The sequence below is a fragment of the Serinus canaria genome, chromosome 4, assembly GCF_022539315.1.
Source record: "Serinus canaria isolate serCan28SL12 chromosome 4, serCan2020, whole genome shotgun sequence".
NCBI classification, from domain to species: Eukaryota; Metazoa; Chordata; class Aves; order Passeriformes; family Fringillidae; genus Serinus; species Serinus canaria.
In genome coordinates, this window is record NC_066317.1 from 68,743,968 (window position 1) to 68,768,624 (window position 24,657).

The 24,657-nt window shown below is 49.3% G+C and overlaps 1 protein-coding gene across 3 annotated transcripts in view; it reads left to right on the forward strand.

Moving 5' to 3' along the window:
• PTPRA (protein tyrosine phosphatase receptor type A) overlaps nucleotides 1-24,657 on the forward strand; it is a 520,615-nt gene that overhangs the window by 495,228 nt on the left and 730 nt on the right. For 2 of the 3 annotated variants that reach the window (XM_050974180.1, XM_030239196.2), the window contains 17 exons: nucleotides 1,474-1,558; nucleotides 3,192-3,265; nucleotides 6,692-6,828; nucleotides 9,857-9,947; nucleotides 10,414-10,490; nucleotides 11,358-11,394; nucleotides 12,503-12,600; nucleotides 12,717-12,836; nucleotides 13,807-13,973; nucleotides 15,252-15,387; nucleotides 17,113-17,262; nucleotides 17,371-17,464; nucleotides 18,453-18,529; nucleotides 20,245-20,379; nucleotides 22,247-22,372; nucleotides 23,278-23,429; nucleotides 24,063-24,198. In XM_050974180.1, coding sequence (XP_050830137.1) covers nucleotides 1,474-1,558; nucleotides 3,192-3,265; nucleotides 6,692-6,828; nucleotides 9,857-9,947; nucleotides 10,414-10,490; nucleotides 11,358-11,394; nucleotides 12,503-12,600; nucleotides 12,717-12,836; nucleotides 13,807-13,973; nucleotides 15,252-15,387; nucleotides 17,113-17,262; nucleotides 17,371-17,464; nucleotides 18,453-18,529; nucleotides 20,245-20,379; nucleotides 22,247-22,372; nucleotides 23,278-23,429; nucleotides 24,063-24,198 — 1,892 coding nt within the window. Of the gene's footprint in view, nucleotides 1-1,471; nucleotides 1,559-3,191; nucleotides 3,266-6,691; nucleotides 6,829-9,856; nucleotides 9,948-10,413; nucleotides 10,491-11,357; nucleotides 11,395-12,502; nucleotides 12,601-12,716; nucleotides 12,837-13,806; nucleotides 13,974-15,251; nucleotides 15,388-17,112; nucleotides 17,263-17,370; nucleotides 17,465-18,452; nucleotides 18,530-20,244; nucleotides 20,380-22,246; nucleotides 22,373-23,277; nucleotides 23,430-24,062; nucleotides 24,199-24,657 lie in introns of all 3 variants that reach the window. The other variant, XM_050974181.1, reaches the window with a different exon arrangement.

Below are 24,657 nucleotides of genomic sequence, written 5' to 3' on the forward strand. Positions count from 1 at the left end.
AAGAAAGTAGGGAAATGGACAAAATAAACCCCATGGGAAAATAAACCCCAGCTAAGGAAATCTGCTGGCTGAAATTGCTGAGCCACATGGAGCAGGGATCTGCAGGGAAATGGATGCACAGAAGGTGGAAAAGGGTCCTGCCCTGCAGCCTCCTGGGGCTGTGTAGACACTCTGTGGTGGCCCCATCAGATGGAGGGAGCTGATGGAAAATGGAGATATCCCCAGCTGGCATGGCTGGCATCCACATTTATCTGAAAAAAATGCCCTTCAGGGCCCTTCTCCTCCCTGGTTGGAGCTGCTTGGCTTCCAACCCATCTGGGGGATTTGCCAGCACCAACCACTGATTGACTGACCTCCAGCATGAGATAGAAATGGTTTATTGAAAGGAAAAATCAAATCTCTTGTGGGTCATGCAGGATGGGAGTGTTTCAGACTAATTTAAGTGTTTTTACAAGGGAATTGTGAGGTACCTGCCCTTGAGGAGCTTCTGCAAGGGTGCCAGATTGGGTCACACTTGGGTGCCTGCTGGTGTCTGACCTCTCCTGCTCTCTGAACTCTGTATTTCCAGGGAGGAAAGAGTAGGGGGTTGGACTAAATGGTCTTTGGAGGTCACTTCCAACCCAAATTATTCTATAATTACAGAATTGGGGAATGGTTGAGTTGGAAAGGATCTTAAAACTCATCCAGTTCCACCCCAGACACCTTCTGCTGTCCCAAGGTGCTTCAAGCCCCATCCAGCCTGGCCTTGGACACTTCCAGGGATCCAGAGGCAGCCACAGCTTCTCTGGGCAGCCTGGTCCACACCAAATCTCACCCTTGGAGCTGTGCAGATCCCAGGGGCAGCTGGAAGCTTTGTCCTCTTGTCCTTTTTGACAAAGAACTGGAAGCAAAATCGTGGTGGTGTTCCAAATGTGTCTGTGGGGTCTTTGAGAGCTCACAGTTTTCACCCATTTAATATAAAGTTCCTTATCATCCACCAAACATTCCTTACAAACTCATGGGCCTGGTAGGAACTTCTCTGGACCCTTTAGTGTCAGGCAGAAAGTTTTGTAGATCACCAGCTGACAGAGGAAATTTCTGCTGCTGGGCCACCATGTGCACATTCAGTTGTGCAGAAGGAACCCCAGAATAGCCCAGTCCCAGCTTTCTCCATCACTGTTTTCATCTGCAAAGTCACAATTTCACAGTGACCAACTCTTGGAGAAGATTGAGGTGCTCTGAGTGGTGGTTTCAAGTTTAATCTGACCTGGGAGTGTCTGAGGCACATGGTGCTTACTCATCCTTTTCTGTTTTCACTCTCATTCTGGAAAATTGCAACATCACTTAATACTATTTATTATTTATTATGGTTTTATTACTAATATCATCATCAGAATTGTTCTTCAAGCAGAAATTGTAGAGCTCTGCCCTGTTCAGTGATGGCCCTGGATGTTTTCCAATGTCCATAACCACACCTTTCTCTTCCTCTTGCAGATGAGACTCCCATTATAGCTGTGATGGTGGCCCTGTCCTCCCTCCTAGTCATAGTATTTATTATTATTGTTCTGTACATGTTGAGGTAAGAGCTGCTGTAATACTGGATTCCCTTGTTTGACAGAAACAATTCCTGAATGAACAGGAATGAGCCTTTTGTGCTGTCTCCCAAGCTAAAGGCTGACACAGCTGGTGCTTTGAAAAGAAACCTGGAAGGACAATGAATGAAAATGATGTTTGGGGTTATCTGATGAATGATGTTCATTCCTTTCTCTGCAAAGCTGCTCCTCCTGTGGGGAATTCCTGTTCTGCCTTTCAAAATGTCACTTTTAGCAGGGTAGATTGAACTGAAGCCCTGTCAGTGTGGGGAAAAGCAGGTGAGGTTTCCTTGTGAGGCTGCAAATGATGGATTGAGTAATGCAGGGAGGCTGAACACAAAGTCCTTTCAATGTGTTATTCCTTGATTCCCATCTTGATAGCAAGCAGGATCCAATATCCAAACTGTTTTGGATACTAAGCCTCACATGGTCCCTGTGCACCTTTCACTGTGAATGGCAGGAGCTTGTGAGGAGTGTTAGGTAATGCTGTAATTGAAATTACAGCACAAGAAAGCCTTCTTAGAATCCAAGCATCTGCCCTGCTCAAAATGAAGCATTCCCAGCTCCTGAAAGCATAACCAAGAATGTCTTTATTCACCTGCAGTAAACACTTTAATTTACTCACCAGTTTGGTGAATAAGTCTTAAAAAAAAACCAATTTCCTTAGCAGTGGAAAACTCCCCTCTGTCTCCTGGCTCCAGGCCTGCCCTCACAGCAGTGAACCTGAGGAGAGTTTTGCCTCAGGAGTTCAGCAGCAGCAGAGTTTGAGTCCTTCCCACCTGGCTTCCAGCCCTAAAAGAAAGGGTTTGTGTTCACTGCCCAGTGATTCAGCAAAACTCCAAATTTCAGGCAAAGGGAGCACGAGCAGCTGCTCCAAGCTAACAGCACATGGAGCAGGGATTTGCTGCAGGACAGATCAGCCTGGGCTTTATGTGCTCTGCTGGCTCAGCCCAGGGAGCAGGGACTCCTTGGGGTGTCCTCTGCAAAGAGCACCCTGAAAGCTTCTCCTGGTTTCCTGCTCTCTCTGGGCTCCTCCAGCTGTTCCAGATGTGCTCAGTGAAAAGCTCTGCTCACAGGCAGGATTTCAGAGCTCCTGCAGCCTCCTGGACACACCAGCTAATCCATGAAGCCTTGAGAAAGTGTGGCCAAAAAAGGGAAAGCTCTTTGGGTGCTTCTAGATGCTTGTGATTATGTTCATAAGTTCTCACCTGCAGTAAGTTGAGTCAGTGTGCTGTTATCAGAATCATCCTTTATTCCTGTGTGGCCTTCTCCACATCATTGCTGCTCTTTTTCATACAGTAATAGGCAGCTGGATTAAACCTGTTTTGCAAATATCCATTGAGCAAACTATATAGAGTTCTCCTCCATCATAAGGAAGAAGTGAGATATTGCTACAGAAGTTTTTTCTGCTCTTTTTGTTGTGTTCTGCTGTTAGATCAAAGTAGAAAATAAGTAAAATCTGAACCAATAACTTCCTTTTTTTTGAGAATGTCAGAATTTTGCTGCCTTTTAGTGTCCTACTCCTGTCAATATTCATTCTTACTTAGGTCTCATCAGGGAGGGGACCTGGGCTTCCTGGTGGATATTTACTGACTCTTCCACCCCAATTCTCCTTGGCAGGTTCAAGAAATACAAGCAGGCAGGGAGCCACTCCAACTCCTTCCGTCTGTCCAACGGCCGGACAGACGACACAGGTGAGTCCACCTGGTGCCACACCAGGCTCTCCTCCACCTCTTATTTTTGTAGGCAGATATTTTTTTCATTTCTGTTTTGTTGTTGTTGTTGTTTCCTGACCTCCTTTGTTCCATGTTTTCCATGGGTTTGGCAGACTTTCATAGAATGAAGGTTTATTTCCCAGCTTTCGTTCCACTGATTCAATGTTTGCCCTCAAGTGGTTGATATTAAAATGGGTGATCACTTCCAAAATCACTACTCACATTCCTCTTGAGTTTTCACAACGTTTCTTTGACTCAAATAAGAATCCTTCTTGAAAAAACACATCTTTGGAGAGTAATTAAACATTTTTCTGCTCTCTCAGATTAGGATGGTCTCTAATTAAAACTCAGATCTTCACACTAACTGTGGACACTGAACTAACATTTACAGGAGAAAAAAGGGAATACATTTATTTTCATTATAAAAACATTTTAGTACCTCCTAAACATGCACAGATGCATTTTAAAGCCTTGTGTAATGTCTAAATTCTTCTGCCCCTGAGCTGTGAGCCAGAGCTGACTTTGAGGGTCTGAAGTTGGCCATCTCCATCCATGTGTAGGGACTGATTAAGATCTGAGGAGACCTCTTAAACTCAGTTCAGATGCTTTTTCAGCTCTCCTTCCACATAAACCAAACACCTTCTGAGAAGCACTCACTGAAATTCAGCACCTTTTTTATTTTATGTTGGCTGCTAAGACCTTCTCTGCCATCTTACCTCCCTGTAAACGGAGGTGTGAACTTCATAAACACTCAGCTGTGTTGGTGTAACCCTCACATGGCCTTTCTGGGCTCTGCTGAGCTGCACAAGCAGCAGCTGCCTTTGCTGTGCCCTCCTGGGATTTGTTTCACAGTGGTGGTGCCAGACTTTCCATGGGACAGAGAGAGAAGTTGAAATTCAAAGCCAGGGGGTCTCCAACCCCAGCACTGACTTGTCCTCAGTGCCCTGTCCTGCCTCTGGGAGAGTGTAGATCCCAGAGTGTTAATCATCATAGGGTCACTGATTTTTTGGGATTGGAAAAGTCCTTTAAGATCATCCAATCCAGCAGCACTGTCAAGGCCACCACTGACCCACATCCCCAAGTGCCACATCCTCATGGCTTTTAAATCCCTCCAGAGATGGGGATTCCACCACTGCCCTGGGCATCTGTGCCAGGGCTGGACAACCCTTTCCATGAAGAAATGTTCCCAGATGTCCAACCTGACCCTCCCCTGGCCCAGCCTGAGGCCGTTCCCTCTCCTCCTGTCCCCGTTCCCTGGGAGCAGAGCCCGACCCCCCCGGCTGTCCCCTCCTGGCAGGAGCTGTGCAGAGCCACAAGGTCCCCCCTGAGCCTCCTTTGCTCCAGGCTGAGCCCCTTCCCAGCTCCCTCAGCTCCTCCTGGTGCTCCAGCCCCTTCCCCAGCTCTGTTCCCTTCCCTGGACACACTCCAGCCCCTCAAGGTCTTGTTGTGAGAGGCCCAGAAGTGCCCCCAGAACTGGAGATGCCCCAGCAGTGCCAGCACAGGGAACAGGCACTGCCCTGCCCCTGCTGCCCCCCCAGTGCTGCCACAAGCCAGGTGTCACCGTGCTCAGAGCAGCCTGGTCTGGTGGATTCATTTGGACCAAGATGCTCTTTAACACCCCCTCCAACCCAAACCATTCTGTGCAGACAGGAGGACAGCCCTGGAAGCAGTGTGGGGTCCCTGTGCTCCCCTGGGCTTGGGTGGGCAGTGCTGGCCATGGGACACAGCTGGTGACCCCCATGTGAGAGACAGCTGCTCACTTTGAAAATTTAAAAAGGTTTATCAAACCTTGACAAAAATACAACAAAAGGGCTGCATCAGGAAAAAGCTGCAGCACTGGGACCTGCCCTCGTGGATACCACATGGCCAGTTCCTCTTCAAGCTGGATGCTCAGGCTTTTATACCCCTGGGGGCTGCATCAGCCAGCCCTGGCCCTCCCAAAGTCTGTCACTCAGCTCTTCTGTGCCATTTATCAGTGCAAACTGCTTTCTTGTCACTGCACTGGAGGTCAGGTGTTGCCATGCCTCACCCCCTGAGCACCCCCAAGCTTCTCCATCCCCACCTGCCCCAGGGAAGGGACACCTGAGCAGCTTCTTTGTACCTGTCCTGGACAGCCCAGGCTGTCTGATGGCAGCAATGCAGGGGGAAAGGGAACTGTGGGGAGAACAGAGAACATCTAAACGACAACAACATAACCCAGCATCACTAAAGCTTCTCTTAACATTCCCACAGTAGTCATCCCTTAATTGAGAGAGCCAACTGTCGCCACATTTCTCTTCATGGAGAAAAGCAAGGCACAATTCTTCCCAAGAATATTTCTGGGTTTCACATTCTCTGAACCTCAGAGAAAGGAAGAACAATTCTCATCTCACGTACTGCTCCTGTGTTGCTCACAAATGGAATGCATTGTGGAAGAGTGTTCACCTGAAGGGGATTGATAAGTGGATTCTGGAGTGAGTGTTTTGATTCACTGACCAGTTGAATCCAGGGGTGTGTCGGGACTGTCAGTTGACAGTCACAAGATGTTGTGCAGTGGAGTGCTTGGCAGATTCAGTTTAGATGTAATGTAGTATAATATAGAATAATAGAGTATAATGAAGTAATTAATTAGCCTTCTGATAAGATGGAGCCCTCCTCATGATTTCTCCCTGCCTCTGGTGTCCTCTTGTTACTATGGCATTATCCATCCATGATAGTTACTATAATGCTGCTATGCATCCATGATAGTTACTATAGTGTTACTATGCATCCATGATAGTTACTGTAATGTTACTATCTATCCATGATAGTTACTATAATGCTACTATCCATCCATTGTAGTTACTGTAATGTTACTATCCATCCATGATAGTTACTATGATGTTACTATCCATCCATGATAGTTACTGTAATGTTGCAATCCATCCATGATAGTTACTATAATGCTACTATCCATCCATTGTAGTTACTGTAATGTTGCAATCCATCCATGATAGTTACTATAATGTTACTATCCATCCATGATAGTTACTGTAATGTTACTATCCATCCATGATAGTTACTATAATGTTGCAATCCATCCATGATAGTTACTGTAATGTTACTATCCATCCATGATAGTTACTATAATGTTACTATCCATCCATGATAGTTACTATAATGTTACTATCCATCCATTGTAGTTACTGTAATGTTACTATCCATCCATGATAGTTACTATGATGTTACTATCCATCCATGATAGTTACTGTAATGTTGCAATCCATCCATGATAGTTACTGTAATGTTACTATCCATCCATGATAGTTACTATAATGTTGCAATCCATCCATGGTAGTTACTGTAATGTTACTATCCATCCATGATAGTTACTATGATGTTACTATCCATCCCTTATCCATCTGTAACACCTGGGTGTCCTTGCAGAGCCCCAGAGCATGCCCCTGCTCGCCCGCTCGCCCAGCACCAACCGCAAGTACCCCCCGCTGCCTGTGGACAAGCTGGAGGAGGAGATCAATCGCCGCATGGCTGATGACAACAAGCTCTTCAGGGAGGAGTTCAACGTGAGTGCCCCTGCTGCTGCCCCCACACCACACAGGCTGCCCTCAGGGTTGGGTCTAGGGCCTGGTTTTTGGTTTGGAAAGACAGGTGTCTGATATGGAAGGCAGGAGCACCCCCTGAAATGGGAAATGTAAAGCTGCTCCCTCTGAATTGTTGTGATTTTGAAATTAAGGGGCTCTCAAGTAAAGATAGGGGAGCAGGAAGTACAGAGGGCATCCTGGAGCAGGTCTGGGTGAGACAGGCTCAGCACACGTTGTTCTGGCTGCCTTCAGTGAGCTCTGCTACACTGTGGGGGTGCTTGGGCTGCCCTGCTGCTTCTCTCCAGGCTCTAGCCTGGGACAAACCTTCCTGCAGTGTCCCTGCCATGGAGGGGGGTGGAATGAGGTGATCTTTGAAGTTTCTTCCAGCCCAGGCTGCTCTGGGACTCTGTCTTGGTTTGAAAGGACAGGTGTCTGCTGAGGAAGGCAGGACCCCCTGAAATGGAAAATGTAAACCCCCTCCCTCTGAATTGCTATAAATTTTAAATTAAGGGGCTCTCAGGTAAAGATAAAAGGGACTCTCAGGGAGCAGGAATAACAGTTCTTTACTGGTAAAGAAAATAAAAATAAAATTAAAATGCAGTAGTACAAAACCCCACTGCCAGAGTCAGAGCAGGCCCTGGCCCCTGTGTGTCAGGGTGGTGGCACAGTCCCATCCCAGGGGGGCTCAGGGTGGTGGCACAGTCCCATCCCAGGGGGGCTCAGGGTGGTGGCACAGTCCCATCCCAGGGGGGCTCAGGGTGGTGGCACAGTCCCATCCCAGGGGGGCTCAGCCCTCCTGCAGTGCCAGCTGTGGTTCTGCTGGAGCAGGGATCCTGCACAAGGGGGGAGTTTTCCTCTGCAGCTCCAGGGCTGCTGGAGATGGGCCTGCTCTCCCTCTGGGAATGCAGGGCAGCAGAAAGCTGCTCCTCTGGGAATGCAGTGGGCAGAGGCTGCTGGGCTGTTCCAAACCTCAGATTGGATCCAGGTAGGAATGCTTGGCTCCTCCCCTGGGCAGGGCATCTCCCCATGGGATGATGGAATTTGATCAGCCATGCAGGGACACTCACTGGCCATGAACAGAAGATAATTAATGATTAATGGCCCATGAACAGCAGAGATCTCCTGGAGGGAGGATTGGCTGTGGAAGAGATAAAGAAAACTGCCCAATGAGGAGAAGAGAACTGCCCCACCTCTGACAGATGGAGATAGAACACACACATTGCCTTGCAGTCTAGGACAGGGGGTTTCTTCAAGGCTGAGTGGTGGCAGGGCTGATTCTGTGCTTGAATCTGTGATAAGTCATTCACCCTCATGCTCACTGCATAAAGCAGAGGGTTTCTAGCAAACAGCTCTTCAGAGTTACATTTTCCTGGGTTCAGGAATGATCCTGGATATCTCGGGGTCTTCCAGAGCTCCCCTGCTCGCTGGTTGCCTCCCAAGCTCTGCCCCCACCTCCCAGCCATGGCTAATCCACAAACAGGCAAAAGAAAGCTTTGACAGAGAAACAGGAATGAGCCCATTTTATTTCAGTGAGCTGTTAACCCTGAGACACAATGGTGACAGTGTATGGGACAAAGGCTGGCCTTCAGCTGTCAGGAGTTCAGCTATTGTGCTTGTCCCACAGGGCCAGAGCATTTCTTCAGGGATGGCTACAGCCTCTTCTTGACATTGCTGGGCTTTGCAGCTTGTGACAATGGATCTGGGAATAGAATAGAATAGAATAGAATAGAATAGAATAGAATAGAATAGAATAGAATAGAATAGAATAGAATAGAATAGAATAGAATAGAATAGAATAGAATAGAATAGGTTCATTAAGGTTGGAAAAGCCCTCTGAGATTGTAGAGTCCAACCCTTAACCCAGCACTGCCAAGACCACCATTAAGTCATGTCCCCAAGTGCCACATCAGTGCCACATCTACACTTTTTATCTTTTAACACTTTCAAGGGTGGTCACTCTACCACTGCCCTGGGCAGCTTGTGCTGAGGCTTGACAACTCTTTCTGTGAAAATATTTTCCTAAATATCCAATCTAAACCTCTCCTGGCACAACTTAAGATTGTTTCCTCTTCTCCTGTCTCTGTTCCCTGGAGCAGAGCCCGACCCCCCTGGCTGTCCTCTCCTGTCAGGAGTTGTACAGAGCTACAAGGTGCCCCTGAGCCTCCTTTGCTCCGGGCTGAGCCCCTTCCCAGCTCCCTCAGCTGCTCCTCATCAGACCTGTGCTCCCAGCCCAGGTCCAAGCCATGATATGGCACCATGAGAATGAGGAGAAGATAAAAAAAAGCCACTCCACTTTGTCCAGCTGCTACAAAACTTGATCCCTTTCCTGGCCATGCTGTGATGAAACCAAATAGGTGCAATGAATGCCCGGGGTGGGGGGGATTTTTAGGGTTATAAATACCTGATTGCCCTGGACACTTCCTGCCATCCTGTCAGCTGGAGGACGGGATGGTGGATACCTCCAGAACATTCTTTGCTGTTCAGAGAGGATGTGGAATAACAGTGCTGGGGAAGCACCTTCTGTGCTCAACTGGGAAACCCAGGGACAGTGTCCCCTGTCACCCCAGCCCTTCCCTGCCCCCACCAAAGGGCCCCTTGGGCTGCTCCTGCTATCACTGGGTGGGCTGGGGCGGTGGGGGCTTAATCAGGTCACAATTAGCAGCACTGTTAATGAGGGAATCTCACAGGAGCCTCCATTGACAAGAATCAGGAATGAGCTCGTTGGTGCTGCCGGGTGGGTTCGGAGCTGGAGGCTTTGCTGCCACCTCGTGTCCATGAATCAGGAGAATCCAGATCTCTCTCCACATCTTTCCAAAGGGATTGGCTGTCTCTGGTCCAGCCCAGCTATTTAAATGGTCACTTGGAGAGTTGCTGCTGGGGTGGAGGTGACATGTGGGTGGTGGGGACATGTCTGGAGGGGCAGGATGCTCAGGTGTGGCATTTGCCAGCACATTGTTCCTGCTGTGCCATGAAAACCTCATGGAAAACCCTTTTATTTCTGCCATTTCAGGCTCTCCCAGCGTGTCCCATACAGGCCACATGTGAAGCTGCTTCCAAGGAGGAGAACAAGGAGAAGAACAGATATGTGAACATTTTGCCCTGTACGTGTCAGAGCTGGTTGGATGGGGAGGGAAACACTCAGGGGCTCCTGCCAGGGCTCCCCATTCCTGGTTTTGGGATGGGCAAGGGCACAGATGAGGGCATTTCACCTCCCAGGTGGGTGGCTGAGTCTGCTTTAGCTTTGGATACCTGTGAGGAGAAGCTCCATGGAGTCACGAGGCCATGGAGAGTGAAAGGAATGGGAAATGTCAGAAGGGACAACTCTTGCCTGGTGGCATTGGGCAGTGGGCTGGCTTAGGGTGTCCTCAAATGTCCACTCTGTTGGAAAAAAACTACCTTGGACAAGATCCAGGATCTCTCTGGGTTTGAGCAAGAGGAATTTGGGGGCATGAAGGTGTTTTTGCATCCAGGAGCATGGGCTCCACTCCAGCATCTGGATTCTCACTAGGCCAAGCAGAGCAGAGTGGAGGGGGTTGTCTTTAATGCAGAGTTTTAATTTCCCTCCAGATGATCATTCCAGGGTTCACCTGACTCCTGTGGAAGGGGTCCCTGACTCCGACTACATCAACGCCTCCTTCATCAATGTGAGTTTTGGGAAATCCCTGCCAGGGCAAAGCCAAGCTTTGGAGAGGGCTGGGGAACCACTCCTGCTGGAGCTGGGCATTTCTGATCAATAAACAGCTGAGAAATCATAGAATCTTTGAGATTGGAAAAGCCCTCTAAGACCCACAAATGCAAGCATTCCCCCAGCACTGCCAGGCCACCACTGAACTATGTCCCCAAGTGCCACATCCCCAGGGTTTGAAATGCTTGAAGAGTGTGGCCAGTTGATCATCAGTGCTTGCAGGACTGGATGTGGGAAGGGGATGGAGAAGAAATCAAGGAATCCAGCTGAAATGGAAGCAGCATTGCCTTGCTCTGCCCCTGGGAGGAGATGGGTCCTTTGTGGTTGTCACCATGTGGCTCCAATCAGCTGGGAAGGGTCATGTGAGAGATGCAGACACATGAAGCAAAACAAGACTCAAAAGAGCTTTTTCCTTCCCTCCCCAGTAAATCAAATACACAAAACCAATCCCTATGAGTTCCACAGCCCCTCTTCCAAGGATCAGTGCTGAGTTTCACCTGGTGCTCTGGATGCAGGGTCTGACTGCAGTGGAAGGGCTGTCAGCTACCACTTCATTAGTGCCTTGTGCCAACAAGTGGGGCCATTCCTGCATTATGTGAGCATGGGGACAGTTCCTGTGGGAAAACAGGCCTTTACACAAGGATTTTCAATTATTTCAGCCCATCTTTGGAGCTGATTCTCCCCTCAGAGGCTGCAGCCCCTTCTCTGCACAAGGGAGAATGAGCAGTAGAGCAGATGCCAGCTCTGTTTGTTCCTGTAGATGCATTTCATGACTCTTGTGTTAGAGAAATATTAATTTTTCTTCCTTTTTCTTCTTTTCTTGCAGGGGTACCAAGAGAAAAACAAGTTCATTGCTGCACAAGGTAAATTATTGACTATTCCCATTGCTCTGTTGGGGGCAGCTGGGGTGGGTCCCTCTGCTCAGTGGAGCTGTGCCACTCTACCCACAGCATCTTGGAGAGCTCCCCTGGTCAAAAGGAGGCTTGGCTGCTCCACAGATTGTTCCTAAAATGATTTTCCCAGTCAAAGAGCAGTGCTGGATGTCTTGGTGGACAGAGAGAAGTCCTACCTGTGCAGTCTCATTGCTGGAGGGTCTTGTGACATCTGGAAATTCTGTCAGGGAGCTGCTTAATTAAATCCCCCAAATAACAGAATCATGGAATGGTTTGGGCTGGAAAGGACCTCAAAGTTCATCTCATTCCACCCTACTGCCATGGACAGGGACACCTCCCACTATCCCAGGTTGCTCCAAGCTCCCTTGAACACTCCCAGGGGTGGGATTGAGAGAATCATCCTTAGGATCTTCAGAAGTCCAAACCCATCCCTAAAACCAAAATTCCCACTCACAGGGTGGGGATCATGTCAGCAACAGGATGTTACCTGCCCATGGGAGTGCTTTGTGTTTCCTCTCTGGACTTGCCAGTGGGTCAGGGCATTCCTGGCCAGTTTCCCTGGCTCTGGCTGGAGAAGGAGGCTGGATCAGGTCCCTCAGCACTTCCAGGCTCAGGTTAAGCTTTGGCTCTGCTGTTCTCTTGGCTCACCCTGAGCCTCAGGCTTGGCAAGGGAGTGTAGGCTGAGTTAGCTTCATGTCTGGCAGGCAGCAGGGAACTATTCCTGTGCCACACTGAAATGGGATCCCATGGCTAAAACCCAAAATCCCGGGGCAGGACTCTGGGACATCCACAATTTCCCTGGGTGACCTTGGGCAAGTCTATGCTGTGTTTGTCTGGTTTCTCTTTCTCAAGCTAAATATGGAATTCCTGACCATAAAACAAATCCAAATATTCCAGCTGTTGTGTGATAGGATTATTTCTTAGATCAGGCATGCCCAGACACCACAGCACCTCCTGTGACCTATTGGCAAAAAATGTGTTGGATCATCTGTGACGTGTGACCTCACACGCTGGGTTTTGGCCCCAGATTGTGAGAGGTTGATCCCAAAGAGGACTTTTTGTTTTACCTTCCCCTCAGGACCAAAGGAAGAAACAGTGAACGATTTTTGGAGGATGATTTGGGAGCAAAACACAGCGACAATTGTCATGGTGACCAACCTGAAGGAGAGGAAAGAGGTCGGTGCCAGAAGGTTTCACAGGCTGGGATTTGACCCTATGGGCATGTCCTGGAGCCATTCCCAGCCTTGTGAGCGTGTCCAGAGCTCACCTGCACTTGTTTTTCCCCCCTCCAGTGTAAATGTGCTCAGTACTGGCCAGATCAGGGCTGCTGGACCTACGGGAACATCCGAGTGTCCGTGGAGGACGTGACCGTGCTGGTGGATTACACCGTGCGCAAATTCTGCATCCAGCAGGTGCCAGGGGCCACCTCCCCATCCCATCCCATCCCATCCCATCCCATCCCATCCCATCCCATCCCATCCCATCCCATCCCATCCCATCCCATCCCTCCCCTCTCCTCACTGGGCATCCCAAAGGTATTGGCTCAACTCTTCCAAGGGTCTGTGAGAGCAGAGTTGGGATGCAATGAGCCCCAGCACCCATTTTTAACCAGAGTTGTTAAGAATTTATTCATCCCAAGAGCCTGTTCACAGTGTTAGCATATGGCTGTGCTGAGAGCAGGGAAGCTGAGGGATGCCAGGGCTGAAATTCCATCCTGAAGTACTCCACCACTTGCTGTTAGCAGTGTTGGTTCCTGCTCTCACCCACAGACACTTAATGCCTGAAAATAATCAGATTTATCCCCTCAGCTGAGACAAAATCCAGCGCTGTATGTGTTGGGTTTGATTGCTTTCCCATCTGTCACCACATTTCCTTGTCCTCCAAGGAGACTCTGGGTGTTTTAGTCACTCTGTTTGTTTTCCTGCCTCTCTTAGAGGCAGGCAGGGAAGAGTTGGTGCCTGTAAATCTGTCTGGACTTTGAGGATGATCCTCCTGAGCCTCATCCTTCACTCCAATGGCCTGGATGTGTGTGTTTTCCTCCCCTGCCTTTAATCCGAGGATGATCTGGCCAAAGGAGTGGAAAAGGATGGAGGAGCAGCTTCTGTTTGAGCTTGTTGGGGATGAAATATGGCAACTGCTGCCAAGCCAGATCCACAGGCTGGCATCTCACACCCCTCAGATGTGGGATGTGGTGCTGGGTGGTGAAAATGTCATGTTTTTAGAGGCTGATCTGTCCCAGAGCCTGAATCCATGCCCTTTCAGCTGTGGATGCTGCTTCTTAAGCTCCATCTTGTGTCTGCACCTCCCTCTGTCTCTTCATTTTGGGGGAAGAAGGGAAAACTGAGCATTTCTCCTTAACCTGAGTCCTCCTTTGCCCTGCAGGTGGGAGATGTCACAAACAAGAAGCCTCAGCGCCTGGTGACCCAGTTCCACTTCACCAGCTGGCCTGACTTCGGGGTGCCCTTCACCCCCATTGGGATGCTGAAATTCCTGAAGAAGGTGAAGACCTGCAATCCCCAATATGCAGGAGCCATAGTGGTGCACTGCAGGTGAGTCCTGCCCACAGCCAACCTCTGGGTCACCTGGAAAGCATCTCCTGTCTCAAAGGGAATTAGTATTTTTATTTTCAGTCAGGACTTTTTCATTATGTTTGTTTAACTTTCCTGTGTTAAACGGGGATGTTCCTCATGGAGACATGCAAAAAAAAATGCATGAATTGAAGGAAGTTCTTAGAATCAGTGATTTTAGGGTGTTACAACTCATCTGGAGGGGTCATTTGAGTTGGCTGGATGCTGAGTGAGCCAAGGTGAGCACTGGTGGCATCTCCCTTGGCACGAGAAGATAACATCCCTCTTTGGGAGAAGGCATTACTGAGCTGACAGATTGCCTGGAGCAACAGCCATGGAGATTGGCCTCACCTGGAGGGGTTTCAGGCACAGCAGCAACCCTGGGGGAGCCACAGGGCCTTCCACATTGCAGTAAGGAGAAGCCCCAGGGTTAAAGGCAGAGATGGTCACATTTGCACCATTCCAAGTCCTTTTTTTTATCTTCTTGGGAAGCAAGAAAGGCCACAGATGGGCAACCAGCCCTCTGTGACCCTCTCTGCTGGTTTCTGCTCTGCCTCAAGGGAAAGGAGTCCCAGTGCTGAGCAGGTCCTTTTCCTGGAAAGCTCAGCATCTCCTTCCTCTGCCCCAAACCAGGGCATGGCAGAGGGTGGAGCTGACTCTCCTTGTCCCAGCCAGGTGCACTGTGCTCCCCTTCCCTTATCTCTGTCTCTCACTTGGGACTTGGTGACTCCCCAGCTGATTCCAAGAGCTTTGTCTTCCCTTCACGTCTGCTGAAGGTCTCGCTGAAGGCAATCCAGTCCTACCCCCTGCCATGGCCAGGGACACCTCCCACTATCCCAGGCTGCTCCAAGCCCCATCCAGCCTGGCCTGTGACACTTCCAGGGAGCCAGGGACAGCCACAGCTTCTCTGGGAACCCTGTGCCAGGGCTCCTCACCCTCCCAGGGAACAATTCTTTCCCAATATCCCACCTAACCCTGCCCAGAGAGGGAATTGGGGTAAAAGTGAGAAAAGCCATGGCTCAAGACCACAGAATGATGGAATGGTTTGGGAAGAGACCTTAAATCCCATCCAGTGCCACCACCTGCCATGGCCAGGGACACCTCCCACTATCCCAGGCTGCTCCAAGCCCCATCCAGCCTGGCCTGTGACACTTCCAGGGAGCCAGGGACAGCCACAGCTACTCCAGACACCCTGTGCCAGGGCCTGCCCACCCTCCCAGGAAAGAATTCCTTGCCAATGTCCCATCCCTTGTCGTGCAGTGCCGGGGTGGGACGCACGGGCACGTTCATCGTCATCGACGCCATGCTGGACATGATGCACACGGAGAGGAAGGTGGATGTGTACGGCTTCGTCAGCCGCATCCGCGCCCAGCGCTGCCAGATGGTACAGACAGATGTGAGTGTGCTCCTGCCCTCTGGGCAGGCATTTCCTACATTTCCTTCACCCACTCAAAGCCTGTGTGAGGGTTGTGTCATCCCTCATTTTGGGGGATTGTCTTGGTTTGGAAAGCCAGGTGTGTGCTAAGGAAGGCAGGAGCCTCGCCTGGAATGGAGAAAATTACCCCCCCCCCTCCAAATTGCTATAAATTTTAAATTAAGGGCTCTCAAGCAAAAAAAAAATTATGGGAGCAGGAGATAACAGTTCTTTAATAGGGAAGAAAATGAAAGGATAAAATACGCAATGCAGTAAACTAAAACAATTCTGACAGAGTCAGAACTCATCCTGACACCCTGTGGGTCAGGGTGTTGGTAGCAGTGCAATTGGAAATGTGGCTGCAGCCTTCCTGGAGGGTCAGCTGTGGTTCTGCTGGAGCAGGGATCCTGGAGAAGGATGGAGTCTTCCTTCAAAGATCCGTGGAAGAAGAGGCAGCTGCTGTTCCTCTGGGAAATCCAGTGGAGAAGCTGTGCTGGTGCTCCAGAATCTCCAGATTATATCTGGGTAGCAATGCTTGGCTCCTCCCTCTCAGCAGAGCATCTCCCAATGGGATGCTGCAGTTCTTATCAGTCATGCACTGACATTCAATAGCCTGTTATCAGCAGGTGTCCCCTCCAGAGGGAGGAGTGATTGTGATCACTCAGAGAGATAAGGCAAACTGCCCACTTGACAAAAGACAGCTGCCATACAGATGGTAATGGAATAAATCTTGCTTCACAATCTGGGACAGTGATGCTGCATCACTGAGCTCTTTGCAGGGTCCTGCTCTTTTTAATCCCCTTTGTAGAATCAATAAATCATTTAGGTTGGGAAAGATCCTTGAGATAGAGTCCAAACATTCCCCAGCACTGCCAAAGCCACCACTGATCCATGTCCCCAAGTGCCACATCCACATGGCTTTCACAGTGGTGGTGCCAGACTTTCCATGGGACAGAGAGAGAAGTTGAAATTCAAAGCCAGGGGGTCTCCAACCCCAGCACTGACTTGTCCTCAGTGCCCTGTCCTGCCTCTGGGAGAGTGTAGATCCCAGAGTGTTAATCATCATAGGGTCACTGATTTTTTGGGATTGGAAAAGTCCTTTAAGATCATCCAATCCAGCAGCACTGTCGAGGCCACCACTGACCCACATCCCCAAGTGCCACATCCTCATGGCTTTTAAATCCCTCCAGAGATGGGGATTCCACCACTGTCCTGGGCTGGACAACCCTTTCCATGAAGAAATTTATCCAATATCCTACCTGACCCTCCCTTGGCCCAGCCTGAGGCCATTCCCTCTCATCCTGTCCCTTGTTTCCCCCTGGCTGCCCCCTCCTGTCAGGGAATTGTGTGGAGCCACAAGGTCCCCCCTGAGCCTCCTTTCCTTCAGGCTTGGAGAACATTTTGTGTCACATCTGCTTTGCTTGGTGTGGTAAATAAAGAAACAGTCCCCATTTGGTGGCAGGAGGGTTGTCACTCAGTTTTTTGGGGTCTCAGAGGGTGGGCAGGGGGGTGGTGGGTTTGCACCCAGCATGTGCTCACTGGGCATGGAACATGACAGAAAAAAAGGATCAGGGCAAAAAAGCAAAGTAACTTGTATGGCTAGAGGGGGAGCTGTATTTATGAGCAGTAAGACCAATTTTAAAAAGGAAGATTTCAGAGAGACTCAGACTTGCTTTTTACTCCTTCCTTCTCCCTGCAACCCTGCAGATGCAGTATGTGTTCATATACCAAGCACTTCTGGAGCACTATCTGTACGGTGACACGGAGCTGGAGGTGACCTCCTTAGAGATCCACCTCCAGAAGATCTACAACAAAGTGCCAGGGACCAGCAGCAACGGGCTGGAGGAGGAGTTCAAGGTGAGTGTGGCTGTTGTCCTGTCCTGGTGGATCTGCTGGGATGGTGCAGGGATCAGCTGGCACTGGGTGGCACTGAAACTCCCCTCTGCTTTGCTCCTTGCCCTGCAGAAGCTCACTTCAATCAAAATCCAGAATGACAAGATGAGAACGGGCAACTTGCCAGCCAACATGAAGAAGAACAGGGTGCTTCAGATAATTCCATGTAAGGCTTGTTTGGCTGAGTGTCTGGTGGGTGTGGGGACAGGAATTGGGCTGGAGAAATGGGGCAAACAGGGACCTTGTGATGTTCAAGGAAAAGGGCAGAGTCCTGCCCCTGGGGAGGGACAAGCCCAGGTACCAGTCTGGACTGGGGTCACCCAGCTGGGTGGAAAAGCAGCTTGTCAGGAAAGGTCCTGACAGACTGCAGCCTGAAGCTGAGCCAGCAGAGTGCCATTGAGACAAAAGGGACAGTGATGGCCTGGGCTGTGGGAAACAAAACACTTCCAGCAGGTCCAGGGAGGGGATCCTGCCCCTCTGCTCAGCACTGGGGAGGCCACACCTGCAGCACTGGGTCCCAGGACAAGAGGGACATGGACAGACTGGGGACGGCCCAGGGAGGGGGCTGGAGCATCTCTGCTCTGAGGAAGGGCTGGGAGAGCTGGGACTGCTCAGAGGGAGAAGAGAAGGCTCTGGGGCCTCATCCCTGACCATCAACAGCTGCAGGGAGGGTGCAGAGAGGACAGAGCCAGGCTCTTGCCAGGGGTGGCCAGGGACAGGACAAGGGGCTGTGGGCACACAGTGACCACAGGAGGGTCCCTCTGAACAGCAGGAACACGTTTTGCCTGTGGGGGTCACCAGGTGCTGACACAGGTTGCCCAAGGATGTTGTGGATTCTCCATGCCTGAAGATACTCAGACTTTCTCTGGACACAGATGGGCAACCAGCCCTGTGTGACCCTCTCTGCTGGTTTCTGCTCTGCCCCAAGGGAAAGGAGTCCCAGTGCTGAGCAGGTCCTTTTCCTGGAGAGCTCAGCATCCCCTTCCTCTGCCCCAAACCAGGGCATGGCAGAGGGTGGAGCTGACTGTCCTTGTCCCAGCCAGGTGCACTGTGCTCCCCTTCCCTTATCTGTCTCTCACTTGGGGCTTGGTGACTCCCCAGCTAAAGGCCATGCAGGTTTATCCCAAATCTCAGATGGTTTTGTTCTGTTCCAGATGAGTTCAACCGAGTAATCATTCCAGTGAAGAGAGGGGAAGAGAACACAGACTATGTAAATGCTTCCTTCATTGATGTGAGTCTTCTCCAATGTTCTTCCCATCTTCTCCCAATGGAAACCACCTCATGCTGCTTCCTTTGGGAAGAATTTATCCCAGACATTCCTTTTATGGGTTTTGTACAGCTCCCTCCACGTGACTTTGCTTCGTGGCACTGGATGGTGCTGGTTTCTTTCTCCAAGAAACCCCCAGATATATCCAGCTCCTTGTGGGAGAGGAGAGCTGGAGCTTGAGCAGAGCCTCCAAATCCTGGGCTCGCTTCTGCCCCTCTGGGCTCTGCTGATGGCTGTGGAGAAAGGATCCATGTATCCATGGAAATAACACAGCACTGGCCATTTGGTCAGAAAACATCCACCAGATTAGCTTGGGGAGCAATACACGATCCCAAAACCTTGGAGAGGGGCCAGGTCAATCCCATTACACCTGTCTGGGTGGTGGCAGGAAGAGAGGCAGGGAGGTTAAGTGCTGTTCTCACTCTGAGGAGGAGATAAGTGATTGCACTTCCTTCTCTCCTGAGCAATCCTGGGGACTCCAGGGAGACATCTCGGATGAGTATTGATCTCCATGCAGTGATGCCAGCGCTGGCCAAGTCACAGACCTTGCTCTTTTCCAGCCCAATTTCTGTTTTCCTCTCCTAATAACACAGGGCTCTTTTTTTTCCCCCAAAAAGGCAATCACTGGGTTTGCCCAGTGACTAAACTAAAACCAGTTTATTCCCAGTTCTAACATCCCTATTTAATTGCTCCCTGAAATCTCCTTTGCTGGGTGCCTGCTGTGGCTGTGGGAGCAGCCAGGAGCAGCTGCCTTGTTGTGCATCCAGATCAGAAAGCTTCCATGGCACGTAAGCAATTTGGGCTGAGGATTCAATTTCCTGCCTCTGCTGAACTTTGCTTAAATGACAAACTCCAAATGACGAAGCATCTGCAGTCACAGTCTGCAGGGAGGGCACAGGGGAGTCAGAGGAGTTTGGAAACAAAACCTCTTTGTGGCTGTGGAAGAGCCAGAGTCATCCAGCCTTCCGCTGGTTTTCATAGGTCATAGAATGGTCTGGGTAAGAAGGGACCTCAGGGATCATCTAGTGCTGTTTAGTTTTGCTTGCTTCTTCCAAAAATCCCTGTGGTTTTTTTGGGGTCCCCCATGGCAAGAAGGAAATGATGAATCTGACTCCATGGTCTTGAAGGCTAATTTATTATTTTATGATATTATATTGTATCAAAGAAGGCTATACTAAAACTATACTAAAGAATAGAGAATGGATACTTACAGAAGGTTTAACAAGATAATAATAAAAACTGGTGACTGACTCCTCAGAGTCCAACACAGCCTGTGATTGGTCATTAAGTTAAACAATTCACATGTTGGATAAACAATCTCCAACCACATTCCAAAGCAGCAAAACACAGGAGAAACAAATGAGATAATCTTGTTTTCCTTTTTCTCTGGGGCTTCTCAGCTTCCCAGGAGAAGAAATCCTGGGCAAGGGATTTTTCCAGAAAATATGATGGTGACTAATCCCCAATAAGAAACATGCCTGGGGTACTTGGAGCTAAGGCAAAGCTCTGCTCCAGCACTCAGAGCTTGCAATATTGCTTAGGTGTTCTGGAAACCCAAATGGATAAAGATGGGTGTGTGTAGGGGATGTGATCCTCCCAAAATGGAGCTGAGCTTGGTGGGCCAGCCGTGTCCAAGAGGTTCCTGCTGCTGGTGCACTGACCCTGCTCCCAAATTCCAGGGCTATCGCCAGAAGGATTCCTACATCGCCAGCCAAGGGCCGCTGCAGCACACGATAGAGGACTTCTGGAGGATGATCTGGGAGTGGAAATCCTGCTCCATAGTGATGCTGACAGAGCTGGAGGAGAGAGGCCAGGTAAGCTCCCAGGATCAGCTGCACTGAACGCCAGGGAGATAAAGAAATGAATGAACAGCAGGAGTTTGGAATGGGATGACCCTTAGGGGCCTTCCAGCCCAAACCGGTCTGTGATTCTGGGAGTTTGTGAAGCCTGTGGGATCCCACTGTTAGCATTCAGAAACACATAATCACAGAAGGATTGTATGCAGGTGCTTTTATTGAAGAGCTCTGAGTGTCAGGGGTACAGACCCAAATCTGACTCCAGCATGGGTTCAGGATGAACACGTTTTTGTACCCTTATCATTATATAACTGCATGTTAATTATTAAACTTACATTGTTCTATTGCATGCATTTATCTCATCCAAGCATGGATTCTTGTAATCTCCATCAAACCCCCCAAACATGGTTTCTCATGATTCTTGTTACTATGGGGGGTCCCAGTCATCAGTTTTTCTGGGTCTGGATTGAAGGCACTGAGACAGTAATTCATGTTGGGACTCAGGTGTTTATTATTTCTTATCAGTAAATCAGTCTCTCTACTGTGAGTTCAGCAGCCTTTCATTAGAAGGCACAAAATGGCCAACAATCTCTTGGTACAAGGGCTTTTAAGACTAAACTATCCAATTAAGAACTGACACCTATTTTCCTTTCCCAATAACTGATCCTAAAGAGCCACAATGGGGACTTTTCTGCCCAATTACAAAATGCCACCCAAACCCATGGAGAAGAAGGAATAAGAAGGATGAAGAAGAAACCCAGGACACACCCTGTGCCCTCCATCTTGCTTCCATCCACAACACACTAAAAATCCCAAACCCTACGTTTCTCACCCAGTGACACAGCTACACAGCTCTCTATAATCTATTTCACACTTTTGTGGATTCCATTCTATCTTGAGGTCTAGGAATCTTTTTCCATGAATGAGGGTCAAAGTCAGTGCTCCCCTGGAGGTCAGGACACCCCAGAGCAGACAGAGAAATATTCCCAGTGCCCTGGGTTTCCACAGTTACAGTTAAACAATAATCACATCCAGTTACCAAGCAATCGTTACATTTAACAATCATATCATTTATCATAGTCATTAAATGATTATGCAAGTGCAGTTTGGCATGATCCAGTAAAGCTCAACACCACCTGGTGCTGGGCAGCTGCCAGGAGATTCTTCTGTCCAAATCCATGGAAGAATAGGGGTTACTCACCCTGTGGCCTCTTTTGTAAGAGCTGAATGAGAGATGCAGGACTCCAGGGGCTCTCCAAAATGCAGTTATTACATCCAAGGTGTCCCAGCAGTGCAGGGTGGTGGGTGACAGAGCTGTGCCCACACTGTCAGCTCCAGCTGCAGGCAGGCCTGCAGACCCTGAGTTTAGGTTACAGTGCATTCTAGACTTTTCTTTGCTGAGCATCTTCACACACCAGAACCAATCTATACCTTAACTGTTACCTATAGCCCATCATAACTGCTGTAATTACCATATTCATGTCACCATTCCCCAATCACTCACAGTCAGTACATTGCAGTTTGAGCTAGAAGTTGTTTTTCAGTTTTCTTGCAGTGGAAAATTCTGAGCCCTTTTTTCTACTTTTAACATTTGCTGCCTTGTTTGCCTGTGCTCTCTTTCTGCTTGGTAAAAACATCTTCTTGTTTGGGGTGGGTTTATCCTTTGCTCTGAGCCATAAAAACCCCTCTAACTCACACACCCTTTGCTCCTTGGTTATCCAGTCAGACTGGCTCAGCAATTCTTTTCTTCTCTATCAAAACTTGCTTCCATCTCTATTCCTTCATCAAACTCTACATTCAAAAACCTTTCTGCCAAGCAGACATATCTGTGAGACTGCCTTGTCAAACTTTCACCCTTCCCAACACTCCTGTGCTGCCTCCTCAGGAGAAGTGTGCCCAGTACTGGCCGTCCGACGGCTCCGTGTCCTACGGGGACATCACGGTGGAGCTGAAGAAGGAGGAGGAGTGTGAGAGCTACACAGTGAGGGACCTGCTGGTGACCAACACCAGGGTAAGAGCCTGGCTGCTCCCCCTGGGTCTGGTGGTGTTTGAGGGTCCCCAGGATGAGGGAAGAGATGAGAATCTTGACTCCGTGTTTCAGAAGGCTGATTTATTATTTTATGATATATATTATATTAAAAGAAAATTATATACTAAAACTAAACTAAGGAAATAGAAAGGATTTCATCAGAAAGCTAGAAAGGAATGAGTAATAAATGGTAACAGAGTCAGAGAGTCCAACACTGGCTGTCATTGGCCATTAATTAAAAACAACTCACATTCTCCAAATCACATTCCAAAGTAGCAAAACATGGAGAAGCTGAAGCTTCCCAGCTTCTCAGGAGAAAAGATCCTAGCGAAAGGATTTTTCAGAAAATATGTCAGTGACACCTGGGGACCTCTGTGTGCTCCTGGGTTTCACTGCCATGAGCCCCTGCTGGTGTTCCCTCAGCTCCATCAGCTCTCCATTGTCCCAGAGGGATTTTATCCGTGGGAGTCCCTGTCCTGCTGCCCTCACCACCAAGCCTCCCTCCTGCTTCCCATTCCCCACACTTGCCCTACTCCTTGCCCTGGGAATGCCATTCCTCCACCAGCAGCTTTCCTACAAGGATTTTGCTTGCTTCTTCCAAAAATCCTTGTGGTATTTTTGGGTCCCCTATGGCAGGAAGGAAATGATGAATCTGACTCCATGTTCTTAGAAGGTTAATTTATTATTTCATTATATTCTATTATAATAAAGAATGCTATACTAAAACTTATCTCCCTCCTGCTCCCCATTCCCCACACTTGCCCTACTCCTTGCCCTGGGAATGCCACTTCTCCCCAAGCAGAGATTGTTATCCCAAAGCCCTGAACCCCCCTGGGTTCCTGGGTACAGATCCCTCAGCCTGACCTGGAGCTGTGCCCTCCCCACAGGAGAACAAGAGCCGACAGATCCGGCAGTTTCACTTCCATGGCTGGCCAGAGGTTGGGATCCCCGGGGATGGGAAGGGGATGATCAACATCATTGCAGCGGTGCAGAAGCAGCAGCAGCAGTCTGGCAACCACCCCATCACTGTGCACTGCAGGTAAAGCCTGGCTGGAGCAGCTGGGCCACCCCTCTGAGGGATCTGCTCCACCAGGAGCTTGGCAGGTGGTCACAATCCCAAATTGTGTCCTGGGTAAAATGGGAGGGGCTGGGGTGTGGTATTTTCGGGGTCCCCCATCGTTGGGAGGAATGATGAATCTGACTCCATGTTCTTAGAAGGCTAATTTATTATTTTATTATCTATATTGTATTAAAGAATGCTAAACTATACTAAAGAATAGAGAAAGGATACAGACAGAAGGCTAAAATGATAATAATGAAAAACTTGTGACTCATTCCAGAGCCCTGACACATCTGGCTGTGATTGGTCATTAAGCAAAAACAATTCACATTAAACCAATCAAACATGCACCTGTTGGATAAACAATCTCCAACCACATTCCAAAGCAGCAAAACACAGGAGAAGCAAATGAGATAAGAATTGTTTTCCTTTTTCTCTGAGGCTTCTCAGCTTCCCAGGAGAGAAATGCTGGGCAAAGGGATTTTTCCAGAAAATATGACAGTGACACTGGGGCAGGACTGGCTCCTGAGTTCTCCAGAGCTTGCCAGGTGGATTGTCCTCTGGGCAAAGCCAGCAGGGGTTTTCCCTCAGCTCCTGGTTTCTCTTTCCCAGTGCTGGAGCAGGAAGAACGGGCACCTTCTGTGCGCTGAGCACTGTCCTGGAGAGGGTGAAGGCAGAGGCCATCCTCGATGTCTTTCAGACAGTCAAGAGTTTAAGACTACAGAGGCCACACATGGTGCAGACACTGGTAGGTGCCTCCTGCCCCTGCCAGATCCTCAGCAAGGTTGGGCTGGCGGCTCAGTGTTGAGCAAAAACCTCTTTGGTGCAAGGTTTTGGCTCTCCATGAAAGAGGGAGTGAGGGGAGATGTGGGTTCATCATCCCTGGAAGTGTCCAGGGCCAGGCTGGACAGGGCTTGGAGCAGCCTGGGATGGTGGAAGGTGTCCCTGCCCAAGGCAGGGGGTTGGAGCAAGGTCATCCTCAAGGTTCCATCCAACCCAAACCATTCCAGGATCCATGATTCTGTGAGGGTGGGCCAGGAGCTGTCTCCCCTTCCCCTTGTTAAGGCATCAAGTGCCTTTTAAGCACTGACAGAAGTTGTAGGAACCTCCTTGGGGACATCCTCAGCCACAGTCCATACATTAATGAGCTGAAACTCCTGGAAAAGTGTCCTGGAGGAGCTATGGAACCCTGCCCATTGGTAGGGCT